This window comes from Dromaius novaehollandiae, chromosome 9, assembly GCF_036370855.1.
Source record: "Dromaius novaehollandiae isolate bDroNov1 chromosome 9, bDroNov1.hap1, whole genome shotgun sequence".
In the NCBI taxonomy this organism is placed as follows: domain Eukaryota; kingdom Metazoa; phylum Chordata; class Aves; order Casuariiformes; family Dromaiidae; genus Dromaius; species Dromaius novaehollandiae.
Genome location: NC_088106.1, coordinates 8279603 through 8295194, shown reverse-complemented (window position 1 = coordinate 8295194; position 15592 = coordinate 8279603). Strand labels below are relative to the sequence as shown.

The following is a 15592-nucleotide window of genomic DNA, read 5'->3' as shown; positions in this document are numbered from 1 at the left end:
CTAGACAGAGCCCAGTAATCCCGACAATCCCGAAAAAGTCGAAATCCACCTCCCTTGCTCGGAGGGCGGCAGGACGCAGCAATCCGAAGGCCCCTTTCGTGCCTTTGCCACGGCAGCACGCTCCAACTAGCGCCAACCCCATCGCCGGAGGACATGGCAGAACCGGCGTTACCGCGAGAGCGCTGGGCACACAGCACCGCAGCTCAGGGAGCTGGGGAACGAGCCAAGACGTCCAAAGTCCTATTGCTTTTTAACGATACATTGGATTTCCTGCTTCTCCACCCATTCGTTGGTACCACGTTTACCCAACTGTGCTGCCTCCGATACTTATTTAAAAAGAAAGCTCCTCAAGGCAAAGGCTGTTTCATGGCATAGTACCACGGTTTTGAGCACACTAAGCACATAATTTAAGCAAGAGTTCTTAAAATTTACTATTACATAAATACAGCTAGTTCAAGCTCTCAAAATAAAGCACCTGACAAAGCTGAATTGCAAATTTGATGAAATACTGACATTTCCACCCCCAAAAATTCCTAAAATGCTTTGAAGCTTCCAAAGTCATCACGGAGCTAGTAAAAAATTGACAACAGCAAGAAAAGCAAATAGTGCTGATATTTTTAGTGTGAAAAACATTTAAAATCCACCATTGTTTATTTATCATACTGGCTTGAAATAAGAAGTTCATACACTGTCAGACTGAGCCTGAAATATTTCATCCTCTGATCAATGCTTTTAAAAAGGTGTCTATTTAAGAAACAGTTTAATGCCAAATAGCAAGTCAAATATTTAAAAGGGATACTTAGGCATAAAACTTATCGCTAAGATTGCCAGGAGAGCAAAATAAATCTTTATTTCCACAGAGTGCTTGTGCGTGCTTCCCTCTGCATCCAGAAAAGGATCATTAACATTTAAATTGAAGCAAATTAGCCTGATTTCTACCCTGAATGGCCTGCAAAGCAGGAAACACAATCTAGCATCAAGCAAACTGGCATATCAAGGCTGTTATCAGCACCTCCTGAATAGGACTCTGTAATATTGTGTACCCAGCACACAACACATTTCTCAAGAGAGAAACAACCCAAAATGACCTTTGAACAGCAGAGCAGACGGTAGAATAGCAATGGACAGGAGATGCTGGAGCTAGGGGTGACTTCACATCAGCAAAGTGCAGCTCCCCGACCACAATCTGGCAGTCTCAATATATCACGGGGTTGTTAAAGTAAGATGGAATGGCTCGTTATTTATCAGCACACTCACCAAAGCCTTAGTTACCCTGAACCTGACCAACACTACAATTTAAGATCGTAAAGTCAGGAAAGGGTGAAAGAAACGGGGCAAAAGTAGAGTTTGCATTTACAGACTTGACTGGTTTCAAGCTGCAGAGCTGCAGGCTTGGGGCAGGCTGGGTCCTGCGTGCAGCGAGCGCCTGCAAAGCAGAAACCACTTGTGCACGCGCAGAGCCTTGACAAAGCCAAGTTTCATGCCCTTAACGCTCTGAGGAATTACTAAAATGACAGCAGGTCGCTGACATCCCAGCTGGGACGCAAACATGTCACTTCAGGCTCCAGGTTTAGAAAAAAACCTGACTCAATCACACGTCTGTCCTTCCCACAGAAGCACGCGACTCAGCTGGGATCCAGCATCGTTTCACCACTTTAATATATGGTATCATGTTAACACTGAGACATAACCCTGAGCTGAGTCCCTATGGTATAATTTGTTCTGAAGCACTTAAAAGAGTCTTTGGTAGGGATCGCTTTCTGTCTCTAACAGGAACAGAGAAGATGATCTTTCGCCCCACAAAAAAAAGGCTAAGAAATACTGATTTTGTTTCTTTTTGCTCTTAGGATATTCCCATTTCTAATTTACACTGACATTATTGCATCAAAGCAAAGTGTGAAAGACAAGCTGTATGCCAACTGCAGCCAGCTTCATAACAACTAGCATTTCAGAGCACTAATAAGCATTTAATGCTTTCTTAATGTATGCAAACTGTGCACACTGATCATTTTTGTAATCAGTTTATGAAGTTTGTAGCTCATAAGTGACAAAGCCCCCTTCCCTTCCCTCATGCGACACAGCCGTAATAGCTCAGAAGGCAGGAAAGACAGGGCACAGCAACATCTCCATTACATAAATAAAATATGTATAAACTCCAAACAGTGCTGAGGATCTGCTACTAAAAAATGCACAAGAGTCTTCAAGAGTAAGACTGAAATATGCTTGCCTGCTCACCCTATCACCAATAGTAAAAATCAATGGTAAGACATAACGACAAGCTAAGCCTTAATTATTTGTGGAATATGCACAATACTGGAAATGCCTATAGAGTTATTTTTCTTCCTATCCTAATACTGTCAGAATTAGTCAAGAGGGTATAACCCCAAGGATGAAACCACTCAAGTTTGATGCCTCTTTATTGGTATTGTGCCAGACAAACAGACCCGATACAAGCAAACAGGGCACAGTTAATCATTGCATTTGGATAATACAATCTTATCTCCCCAACACTTCATTTTCCATTTGAAAATTAAAGATTTGGTTTGGGATTAGGAGTTAAAACTGCAAAAAAAGCCCCAAAACAATTAGCAGCACTTTAATTTTTCCTTTTTGCCATATTGTACAATTTGGCAACTTCAGACTCTCTTCCCCATATTTATCATGTAAAATAGTATGCAGATATGAGAACCAAAGCAGACAGCATACAACATGCTCACGATCACACAGAGATCATGGGTATTACCATTTTCAGTGGCAGAGAACGAGCTGCAAGACAAGACTTCTTTGCTGTCTCCCTTATGCATTTGTCAAGTCCTGCATCCTTCAGCAGATACATACACAGAGGGTGGGAATTTGTACTCTTACAAAAACATTTTAATGTTGTTTTACAACTTTTAAGTTAGTTTTTTCCAATATTAGTGATTAAAACAAAATTTAATACAATAACTAATTACTGTGATCAGATGAAGACCAAACTGTTGCTCTAACTTCAGTACGTGACTAGTCTCTGGGTTTCTTCAAAGAAAAAAAAAATCTTAACCCTATTTTCATATTCACTTTTTTTCAATGCATAAAAAAGTACATCTTTGACAATATCGGCATAGAAAGGACGACTGGACCATACAATTTCACTGTGGATATTTTGCCTAATGTGCAACACCTAATAGTTGTAATAGTTTTTTTAAATAGCAAGTTCTTAACAAAAGAAGTAAGGGTCAGATTGCCATTTTTTTCAGAACTAGCTGAAGTAACTTCTATTTTGCAGTTAACCATGCATGTAATTGGACTCAATTCACAGCTTTCCGATAATATGGTAAATGTAATACAACAACAATATAATAGACTTCTTGGGAAAACCATTACTACCAAAATAAACATATTTCTGCCAGTCACTGCTAGACAGAGAAATATAAGAACAGAATACTAATCCAGACAGAAAACAGATGGTTTTCTAGACAAGAACAACGCCCCATGCCATAGGTGGGTTACTGCATCTTGTATTTTGATTTTGAGATGCCAGTCGTCATGTTTCTGACAAGGGATGACATCCCAAGAGGAGCGAGGCTGTCATTTCCAGTGAATTTCCATAGCACCTCAGCAGTCACAGGGCAATAGAGATGCTCCTGAAAGGTTCTTAGTGATACATTTAATCAACAAGAGTAAACTGCTACTATAAACGATCTGGAAAATAATGTAAATTACCGAGTAGTAAGAATCACTGGAATCATTCATTATGGCAAAAAAGAAAAGAATTTGGAATAGGACTATTAAGTTTAAATCACATTTGCATTGTGCCCTAATTTCAGTTAATTATAAAAAGAAGAACTGTTAAGAAATACTGGATTTTTAATTTGAGAAAAAAAACCAAAACTTTATTAATGGCCAAAGTCAAAATCTACAGTAGTTCTTACAAAGACCGACCTCACTCACAAAAATATATGCTAATTCACATGGAATTTAAAATCTGCCTATAATGATTTAAGACTAAACGCTAAAGAGAACAAACTTAGGTATATAAAATACAAATGACAAATTATGCAATTATGACAATACATAAAACGGCTAATATAACACTTGAGCTTGGATACACTGTCACAACAGCCTCAGTAAATCAACCTTACATTCCTCAAAATTATTCATCTCCGATTTCTGCTGCCTTACCAACCGAGAGCACTGCTGAAGCCATGGCATCACTGACTGCATCCGAAAACATCAATTACTCTTGCATGAAATTGAACTTTATGAAGAATAGGAAGTTACTGATTATCTTCCAATTCTGAAGCATAATAGAAATGCTTATCTTTACACTTGGCATAATTTAAACATTTATACACTAGTAATTTAGAATGGCTGAAATGCCTCACTGTTACGGGGTTTACAAATGATATCTGAATGATCAAGTAACATTTAAGATGCTGCTTTTTCAAACATCTCATCTGAGCACCCTGCTTCCATTCTACTCCATGAAATACAGGATTTTAATTTTCTATTACAGTAGGATTTTAATTTTCTATTACAGTAAGCAATCATGCCTCTGTCACATTTCCATCTTTGTAACAGATGTGCATATTCAGAGAACTAAATGCTAACTTTCCCAAACAAACAGCAAAATGAAACCGACTAATGCAGAATGAAAAGCGTAGCTAATTAGAACCTTTTAGCTCATCATAAAATATTAGGACTACAACCAAGAAAACAAGAGGAAAAAAAATGCCTGCTACAAAGCAGTTTGTTAAACAGAAGTACTCCAAGAGGATTTTTTTTTTCCTTTAATAAAGACTTCAGGGTAATTTATCTAATCCCAGTTATGTTCCAGAACTAAGTTTGGAATTTAAGATCAAAGTGTTCAGTACATGTTCTTATGCACAAAAACCTCTGATCGCGCTCCAGGTATAAGCATTACCTATCCAAGGTTAACTCAAAGCACATAGACAGATAGAGCTGCTTCTACCACACGGCATCTTTTTTCTTTCTCTTTTTTTTTCCCTCTTTTATTCTTCCAAAAGTCAGACATGGTCACTGGATGGACTGGGTGCCCCTTCCTCTAATTCTGAACAAGAAATACACACAAGATAAAGTGAATTTAATGGAGCATGAGAGAGAGAAAATATACATTCTAATTTTTTCTGCAGTCTCAACAGGAAAAAATTTGTATCAAATCTACAGGTAATGAAACTCGCTCTAAAAAATGAAAACTATGATATCCGGGACTAACTGAATTTCTGGATAAATGCAGTTAGTAAAAAATGTGTGCATGTCTGTGCATATCATACCTATAATCTGTTAAAGTATATGATTGCAATTCACAAGAAGTTTTAATGGTTGGTTTTGGTTCAAAGCCTCATTCTCAAACATTTGTGTTTGCATATCGCGTTAGGAATACGCAAACAGAACAGCAAGAGCCACGAAATTTCAGCAGGCCTTCTTCACATCTGGTCAAAAATAATTTAAAAAGTACCAGCTGTATCTCATCATCTCCACTTAAAACCTGCCTTCACTCAGATGCAGAGCATATGAAAATACTGAACATAGCCAGGCCCCCAGACTTGCACAGCTAAGAAAAGCAAGCAGGAAAAAAAAAGAACATTTTTTAGAAGCTTCAGTTTTGATGTCTGAGATCTAATTTGGAACAAACTAGATTACTCAGACTTAACTAGAGACTTGCTGCAAAGTGAAGTTTCTGCATCATTTTAAAACCTGGCAAATATCTATATTCATGAGCCTGTTTCACCAGTAATTCTGCTCCTTTTCCCGAGATACTTAATTCCCGGCTGAAAGATGCCCCAGCCAAGGCCTGCCATAGAGTGGAAGCTCTTACTCATTCGGTCCCGATGCAGATCCCTGACAGAAGACTGGAATAAAATTAAATGCCAAATTAAGTCCAAGTTCATGATTGGGTTTAAACAAACATCTCTTTGAGACAACAGAAAGCCCATTTTATCTTATTTAAGAAGTCACTTTCGAACTGAGGAGGTGCTTTTTCCTGCGTCTCTCAGCTGCTTCCTCACCACTGCGTTAGGAGTCGCAGCCCAGCTCAGAGCTGCAGCTGGCACCAACCTAGAAAAGAATGGCCTGAATTTCTTAAGCCCAAAAGCTGACCTCGTAAATGGACCAAAACCAGGTTTTATTGGCCCTGATACTCAGTTAGCAGAAATACAGCAGTAATCATACCTGCTACAGAACCAGGGCACAGACATTATTAAGTTCAGCAAAATGTTTTCGTTCGGTCCATGTTAAAGACAAGGCAATAAACAGAAGTAGAGCTACAGAAGACTCTCCTCGTTGTGTAAATAAAATAAACCAAAGCACACAACAACCTACGGCTGCGTGCGTGTTGCTACAAAGCCTCCTTTGCATGTTAAGAGTCACTCTGACTTGTTTTTTTCCTCTTGCTTTTGGATAGGTCTAAAGAAGAAACTCCCCCCCCCCCCCCCCCCCCGCCATGCCTTTACCCCCTCTACTCAGGAAAGGCATCTCAACTAATGGCCAGCTGGAGAACTGACACCATCACTCCCACCCTGCACATCGCCAACTGTCCAGGTTAGAAGCACATTTAAAAGGAAAGAAACATCAGCTGAAGTCAGTAACATGCTAAATGTGTAAAAAAGTGTAAACATTAACCTCTTTTTGTCTGTAACCACAAAACACAGAGAACAAGGAATCATACAGCTGTTCTTCACTGCGCCCTACTGATTTGTCTCAGTCACGCTCGGTGGGAAGGGCAAAACCTAGCAAAATAAAAGTATATACCTAAGGCCGCCAGGCTATCTGCTGTTTGTGCTGCTGATTTTATGGAATGGGCTTACAGCCAATTCAAGATCACCATATTGTACGTGTACACGCACACCCACCCACCCCTAAAGCTGACAGGTAGGATGGGTTTCAAATCACAGCCCAAATAACTCCTGTGCTTTTAAGAGCATGCTTTTTTTTTTTTTTTTTGATACATGATTAAGATAGGTAAAAACAAAATCAGTCTTTCTCCAGCCTTTAGCTGAAGAGCGAAAGGGTAAAAGAAAGGTTTATGGACCCTTGCCATGTCCTCTGCTGATCTGAAGAACCACCTTCAACAGAGCCAGAGCATGAAGAGCTGGTACTTCCCTGTGGCGGACAGATGAATGAATTTTTTGCCTTAAACATTTCTTGGTGCATGGGGTGCAGGCAGGCCATAACCCCGAACAAGCCATCTGTCCCTGGCGGAAACAGGACTGGGCTGCTGCGACCCCTGAGATGGTCTCCCTGCGACCACCCGGAACACACCGAGCCTGCACTGAACGAGACCACAGTCGGGCAGAGACTTTGGGATCTGTTTTTAGCACAACTTCTATAAAACTTGCTTGGCATGAGTGGCTAAATTTGCTGAAGCCTTAGGCCGCACTCCCTAGTTTGGTGAGAAAGGGCCCCAGAGCTGGTGCAGGCGGGAATGATAAGGGAGTTACCAGCAATTTGCATTCCTGTGCACTGCTGAAACAGTGCTAATTGCTGGAGTTACCACCTCTTTGTCAAGACCTTGAGAGATGATGGTGGGACCCGAGGAAGGAAGACACACCTATAGGAAGGAAGACACACCTGTCTGCAGAAACTGCAACAGAAAAGATAAGGGAGAAAAGAAACAGCCTGCCTAGGAACAACGATGAGATCCAATAAGGAGCAGGAGACCCCAGACTCAAAAATTACTATTGGTCTGAACTACCACGTGGGGGGGTGGGAAACTTAATTTGAAAAAGCTATAATTGCCCAGGGACCTCTTTGTTCAGGGTCCCTCTGTGGAGGTACCCAACTCGAGCTGTAACCACTGCACGCGTGTCATTCCGAGCTAACCTAGGGTCGGACCCAACTCGAGTTGTAATTACTGCACGCGCACCACCAAAACTTACACCCAGGGTGAAGAGGACCCACCTACCACCAGACGGGAGCCCCCCCCACTGCCGAGACTCCCAAAGGAAGAGGACCAACAGGACGCCGCTGGATCCACGGGTGGTGATATCTTTCTCTCTCTCTCTCTCTCTCTTTCCCCCTCTCTTTTGTTGAATGTTGGTAAGATCTGTTTTTGTCTAGCTAGTTGCAGTATTCGCCATTGAATTATCCTATTTGACCACATGCCTTATCTTTGTGTTAATAAATCTTAAAACCGGTTGGCTGGTGTCGTTTCACCTTAATTCAGTCCAAGGGCATCACGAACTTGGTCGTTTGGCCCCAAGGGGAGGGAGGTCGTCCTGAACGACTCCTTTCGGGCCGCGACATAATTGGCGTAGTCGGCAGGATGCCCTTGAGATACTGAACCTACCAGAAGGGACCAGGGCCCTTAGCGTGGCCCCTTCCTTGGGAAGTGCCTGCCAGGAGCGGGGACAGAGGATCTTGTTGTAAAGATCCACACTGGGTACGTGAACCCACAGTAGGCTGAATAATTTGGAGTACAGAGGATCTTGTTGTAAAGATCCACACTGGGTACGTGAACCCACAGTAGGCTGAATAATTTGGAGTACAGAGGATCTTGTTGTAAAGATCCACACTGGGTACGTGAACCCACAGTAGGCTGAATAATTTGGAGTACAGAGGATCTTGTTGTAAAGATCCGCACTGGGTACATGAACCCACAGTAGGCTGAATAATTTGGAGTACAGAGGATCTTGTTGTAAAGATCCACACTGGGTACGTGAACCCACAGTAGGCTGAATAACTTGGAGTACAGAGGATCTTGTTGTAAAGATCCGCACTGGGTACATGAACCCACAGTAGGCTGAATAATTTGGAGTACAGAGGATCTTGTTGTAAAGATCCACACTGGGTACGTGAACCCACAGTAGGCTGAATAACTTGGAGTAGTCTCCTTTTGTGTTGTGTGATAGTTGTTGTCGGGATCGATTTGAGGATCAGACAATGGAGGATAATCCTCTCTTTGAAAAATTGAAGGGCTATAAAGCCCTGCCCTCTCTTCCTGGCATGGCTTGGGCCCAAAACAATTGGCATGACTCAAAGGCGGTGGCAGATAGGATCACTCTTTTGGCAAAGGAACGAAAACTACAAACCGGGAAAGGAAAAGCGACAGTTTGTGCTGTTTTAGGGGCGGCACTAATTGCTGCCCAGAGGGAGAGGCAAGGTGATAAAGAGACAATTGAGTCCTTGCAAGAACAGATAAGAAACTCGCGGAGTCGAGACAAAGAGACAATTGAGTCTTTGCAAGAACAGGTGAGAAACTTGCAAAGTCAACTCGCTGCTGAGCGCAACCATACTCAGCGACTTCAAACAATCTTATCGGACTCATTAGACCGAGAGAGAATCCTGCGGTCTGAACTGGAAGAAAACAGGCGGGGGTGTGATGATAGTGAACTGGGATTCTCGAATTTGGCAAAACTAGACGGAAAACAGGCATCTGATCTAAAATCCATATATCCAATTAAAGAATTAGAAGAGAGCAGGAACCTCTTTTATCCTGGAGATGGGAACGTAGTAATGAGACCCTTGATTAAAACTGAAACCATTGATAATGGTCAAGGGGGTATTCAACAACATACCACGCATATTATCCCCTATTCCCCTCAGGACTTGGCTAAAATACAGGAAAAATACTCCCGGGGCTCCCGGGAAACTGAAACTGAGTATGTGTGGAGAGTCTCCCTCACTGGGGGGGATCGCATTCTGCTGAGCGAAGATGAGGCTAGAGGATATTGGGGACCCGGAGTCTTCCTAACCACAAATGATAATAGGGAACCATGGTCCTTGACCCAGAGGGTAGCCTACTGGGCAGGAGGATTAGACCCAATGGAAAGAGGAGACCCTTTTTCTATTAAAACACCCACAGCGGGCCACATTTTGGAAAGCGTGCAGAAAACTGCTTGCCTCCAATTGATGCATGACCGTTTGCTGCTTCCGCAGCAGCCCTCCCCCATGCAGTGTGTGGCAGACCCCGAGAGGTTACATCCTCTGATCAGGGGACTTCCTGATGCTTTAAAGCTATATGCTGTTCAGCTGCAAGACCGATTACGAGCTCTCCGACCGAGGGGAAGGGGAGGCTCCCCTGACATGACTTGGGGGGAAGTGGCACAGGAACTAATTAATTACGGAAGGCGTATGGGGTTCACTGGCCAGGGGGAAACAAAGCATAAAGCAGAAATAAGAAGAGTTGAGGAAAGTGGGAGGCAACATAAATCGCCGCGACCCCCACATCCTGGGAAACCGGTACGGGTGTCGGGTAGCAGGAGACAATTATTGTGGGCAGAAGGCATTTCAAAGGGAATTCCCAGAGAAGTCATGGATAGGTTACCAACTCCCAACCTGGAAAGTTTGGTAAGAAGTTGGGACAGGATAAGGGGAACCCCATCTTCCTCAAATCCCAAAGATCCTGCTCCCTTATCCCAAGAACCTAGAGTAGTAACCCCGTCTGCACCCCAGGAAATTGATCTGATTGATTTTAAAAGCCCGGAGTCGGGAAAACCCCCCAAGCTGTCCCTTTTAAGTGAGCCGGGGAACGGCCAGTGGGTCCACTTAAGGAGGCTCACAGAAAACAGCAGAGGAGACTTGTTGATAACTTTCCCACTAGGGCCCTTTAAAACTCCAGTTACTTTCTTAGTAGACACTGGGGCCCAGATATCAGCTCTTCGGAAGGATATTGCTGATAACAATGGAATAGTGGCCGATAAGAAACCAATCTGGGTCACTGATGTTTTTGGTAATTCTAAACCACAACCGACAGCCCGAATTAAATGCTGGCTGCCAGGTGATGAATCTCCAGTTGAAACCACAATGATACTAGGAGATTTGCCAACAAATATTATGGGACTTGACCTACTAAAAGGCCGTACCTGGGTAGACTTGGGAGGAAAAGAGTGGACGTTTGGACTCCCTGTAGCCTCGACGAGGCTGCTTCAGTCAGCACCCGCACTTCCTCCTTCAAAAATAATCAATGTCAAACCCTATGCTCTGCCATTAGGAGCAAGGGAGGGAATTGCCCCTGTAATAACTGAATTACGAGAACAGGAGATAATTATTCCCACTCACTCACCCTGTAACTCCCCTGTGTGGCCAGTCTGTAAACCAAACAGAAAGTGGAGATTGACAATTGATTATCGGCATCTGAATAACAATACAGGCCCACTGACGGCTGCTGTGCCAAATATTGCTGAATTAATAGCGACTATCCAGGAGAAGTCCCACCCCGTGATGGCAACAATCGATGTCAAATACATGTTTTTTATGGTCCCTTTGCAGCCTGAGGACCAAGAGCATTTTGCCTTCACGTGGGAGAGACAGCAATACAAGTTCACTCAACTACCTCAGGGGTACAAGCATCCCCCTACGCTAGCACAAGAGCTCGAAACTGTCCCCATACAGGTGGGAGTCAAAATTTATCAATACATAGACGGCGTGCTCATGGGAGGGAGCCAGGTAGAGGACGTTGAGAGAACACAGTGCAACATTATTGCTCACCTAGAGCAGACAGGGCTGACAATTCCGTCTGAAAAGATCCAAACTCCCTCCAGTGAAGTAAAATTTTGGGGAATCTGGTGGAGGGGGGGGATGACCTGCATTCCCCCGGATACCCTGTCCTCATTAGACTCAATTAAAATGCTGGAGTCCAAAAAGGACCTGCAACATGCTCTAGGGCTGCTCGTATTTTGGAGGAAGCACATTCCTGATTTTTCAATTATTGCCAGGCCATTATATGACGCTGAAAAACAGTACACTACATGGAAGAAGGGGCTGTTTGTAGTCAGCCTCACCCTAAGGGAGGCTGAACGAACTATTCGAAAGCAACCCATAGTTCTCCAAGGTCCGTTTAAGGTGACCAAAGCGGTCCTGGCAGGGACCCCGCCCCCTGACGGGGTGGCTCAGAGAGCCTCTGTACGAAAATGGTACACACAAATACAGCACTATTGCAAAATCTTCTCCGTAACAGAGGGAGCTGCTAAAGTTTTAAATATACAAGATGAGGCAGACTTGAATAAAGAAACCCCCCAACTCCCCTCTGTAATTCTAGTAGCTCCCCCATTTTCCAATCAGATCCTAAATGCTTCCTCAAAGCAGAAAGGGAAAACCTGGAGATACCAGGCTGTGGCGCTGCAAGTGGGGACTAAGGAGCAGATCATTACAGAGGGAGAGGGCAGTGCACAGGTGGGAGAGCTGGCTGCAGTGTGGAGCGTATTCCAATGCAAAGGCCAGGCTACCTCCCCTGTACACATCTACATGGACTCATATATGGTGTTCAAAGGCTGCCCGGAATGGCTTCCTTTTTGGGAGCAAAACTGCTGGGAGGTTAATAGAATAATAAATATACTTGGAGAGCAAAAGATGCTAGTGGGAAAACCCACAAGATTCACACAAAATGGATTATTCCCTCCTTCTGATCTGAGGAGCGAGTTTGTTCTTATTTATGTTTTCAAGGGTGGTGGTCTGACCAAGATGCACCTACTGCTCTGGACCATCCTGATTCAAGGATGCATTCACGAGGGCAACGAACGACCACTCCCTCTACCTTCCCCCAACTCATTTAATCTCTTCGAGAACAACGAGTTCGTGTTGCTGGTGAAAGCAGTAAGCCAAACTTTCAATTTAAGCCACTGCTGGGTTTGCGGAGGACCGCTAGGGTTATCAAGCTGGCCGTGGACATCCACATCCCTCACCCCAGACCAGATCGTAAGCAATTACAGCGAAACCGTGGACGACATGTGGGACGACAGTGGGACCTGGCCAATTCAGTTTCCAGCCATGGAGCAATATTGTTTAATTCGTACCCAGGAGGGAGGGATCGAAGTGGGGGAAAGTAAATGTCGATGGACACTCACTCATAAGCCGCTCGACAAAAACAGGAATCTCCACCTATGGATGTGGCTCAATGAAACGGGGTGTCATCGGGGACTTGAGGGATACTGGTCAAACAAAAACAAAACTTTAACTCCCCAACGACCCAATTATCCCCCTTACAAGCAAACCTGCAAATGGGAAGGCACTTCTGGGGCTTGGTATTATACCGGCCAAATAGGTGATGGGGCAACCACATTTTTCAGCCCTCTGGGCGACAGAGACACAACTTACTTTCAATTCCCACCAGGGATAAACGGGCCATTTGCTCAGGGCATTGGAGCTAAGAAGGGGCATTATTGGATCTGCAGACACACAGCATATAAATTTTTACCCGCGGGGTGGTCGGGAATTTGTTATACGGGGATTATCAGACCTTTGTTTTTCCTTTTACCAGAAACAGGCGGACCTTGGTTAGGCATAAAAGTATATGATAACCTCGGAGACAGAAGGGTTGCCCGTAAGACGCAATCCATTAAGGTAGATTTGGGTGAGATGCAAAAATGGGGAAATAATGAGTGGCCTCCTGAACGAATAGTTCAACATTACGGGCCTGCAACCTGGAATCCTAATGAACTAATATCGGGGGCAAGAGAACCAATTTACAACCTAAAAGTGGCTCTAGAAATTATTACCAACAAAACCGCTGATGCAAAAGATCTTTTAACTCTGCAGTCCCAACAGATGCGCACGGCAATCCTTCAGCACCGCATGGTTTTAGACTATCTGTTAGCTGAAGAGGGAGAGGTGTGTGGGAAATTAAATATTTCCAACTGTTGTTTAGAAATAGATGATGTAGGGGAGGTAGTTCTCCAGTTAACCAAAGATATCAGAAAAATAGCCCATGTCCCCGTCCAAACCTGGAACGGCTGGAGTGGCAATTTGTGGTCCTGGTTACCGGGGGCACCGTGGGTGAAACAGTTAATATTGTATTTGTTAGGTGCAGTTGCCGCTTTAATGTTTTTACCTTGTACAATTCCTTGCTTTGTTCAATTAATCCGACATGCAATTTGTTCCTACCACCTCACCCGACGGCATAAAGAAAATCCGTGCCATCTATTGGCCACAGCCAACCACAGTACCCATCATTTAAACCCATTCCCAGTTTACCCTGAAGGAGGAAATTGCATATTGACATCCATACCGCATTTGCCAGCTGTTATACCTGTTGTAACAATCACTTACCTTCGTTAACTCAATTTTGATGTGTGTTCTGTGAAGTTAAAAGTTGCTAAAATTGTTAAAGCATGAGCTTGCATTGGGCAACACCTCTGTGTAACCACTGTTAAGCACCTTTTACCTGAACCTGTATCGTTCCTTTTACTCTTCCCATGACTTGTTCTACCCTTTCTATACTTCTTTCTGATATCTCTCTCTCTATCTCATATCACCACTGTGGATGAAGACTTCAGGAAGGAGACGTACCAATCAATGTTTAAGTCACGGGGTGGTGTGGCGGACAGATGAATGAATTTTTTGCCTTAAACATTTCTTGGTGCATGGGGTGCAGGCAGGCCATAACCCCGAACAAGCCATCTGTCCCTGGCGGAAACAGGACTGGGCTGCTGCGACCCCTGAGATGGTCTCCCTGCGACCACCCGGAACACACCGAGCCTGCACTGAACGAGACCACAGTCGGGCAGAGACTTTGGGATCTGTTTTTAGCACAACTTCTATAAAACTTGCTTGGCATGAGTGGCTAAATTTGCTGAAGCCTTAGGCCGCACTCCCTAGTTTGGTGAGAAAGGGCCCCAGAGCTGGTGCAGGCGGGAATGATAAGGGAGTTACCAGCAATTTGCATTCCTGTGCACTGCTGAAACAGTGCTAATTGCTGGAGTTACCACCTCTTTGTCAAGACCTTGAGAGATGATGGTGGGACCCGAGGAAGGAAGACACACCTATAGGAAGGAAGACACACCTGTCTGCAGAAACTGCAACAGAAAAGATAAGGGAGAAAAGAAACAGCCTGCCTAGGAACAACGATGAGATCCAATAAGGAGCAGGAGACCCCAGACTCAAAAATTACTATTGGTCTGAACTACCACGTGGGGGGGTGGGAAACTTAATTTGAAAAAGCTATAATTGCCCAGGGACCTCTTTGTTCAGGGTCCCTCTGTGGAGGTACCCAACTCGAGCTGTAACCACTGCACGCGTGTCATTCCGAGCTAACCTAGGGTCGGACCCAACTCGAGTTGTAATTACTGCACGCGCACCACCAAAACTTACACCCAGGGTGAAGAGGACCCACCTACCACCAGACGGGAGCCCCCCCCACTGCCGAGACTCCCAAAGGAAGAGGACCAACAGGACGCCGCTGGATCCACGGGTGGTGATATCTTTCTCTCTCTCTCTCTCTCTTTCCCCCTCTCTTTTGTTGAATGTTGGTAAGATCTGTTTTTGTCTAGCTAGTTGCAGTATTCGCCATTGAATTATCCTATTTGACCACATGCCTTATCTTTGTGTTAATAAATCTTAAAACCGGTTGGCTGGTGTCGTTTCACCTTAATTCAGTCCAAGGGCATCACGAACTTGGTCGTTTGGCCCCAAGGGGAGGGAGGTCGTCCTGAACGACTCCTTTCGGGCCGCGACATTCCCAAACCTAAAACATACACGCAAACGATGGAGGATGCAGTTTACCCTTAAAAATACAAAACATGGCAGTATCAGAACAAACAAACATTGCATTTATAAACCAAATCTTAGCTTTCACATTTAGGGAGAAATTGTATTTGATAAGAGATATTTATGCTGCAAAACTCTATTTCGGATTGTGAACAAGGGAGAAGCGTTCACT

The 15592-nt window shown here is 44.0% G+C and overlaps 2 protein-coding genes across 11 annotated transcripts in view; one reads left to right on the top strand and one right to left on the bottom strand.

Moving 5' to 3' along the window:
* NAALADL2 (N-acetylated alpha-linked acidic dipeptidase like 2) overlaps positions 1-15592 on the bottom strand; it is a 531897-nt gene that overhangs the window by 389346 nt on the left and 126959 nt on the right. The window lies entirely within an intron of this gene.
* Positions 7105-15248, top strand: LOC135329156 (endogenous retrovirus group 3 member 1 Env polyprotein-like). The gene is made up of 2 exons (XM_064516620.1): positions 7105-7977; positions 12382-15248. Exon 2 carries the CDS (start codon positions 12400-12402, stop codon positions 13990-13992), a length of 1593 nt encoding a protein of 530 aa, XP_064372690.1. The 5' UTR covers positions 7105-7977; positions 12382-12399; the 3' UTR covers positions 13993-15248.

What these genes read in the sequence shown, in the direction of transcription:
- LOC135329156 (XM_064516620.1), top strand. Translation starts at nt 12,400, where the DNA reads ATGCACCTACTGCTCTGGACCATCCTGATTCAAGGATGCATTCACGAG.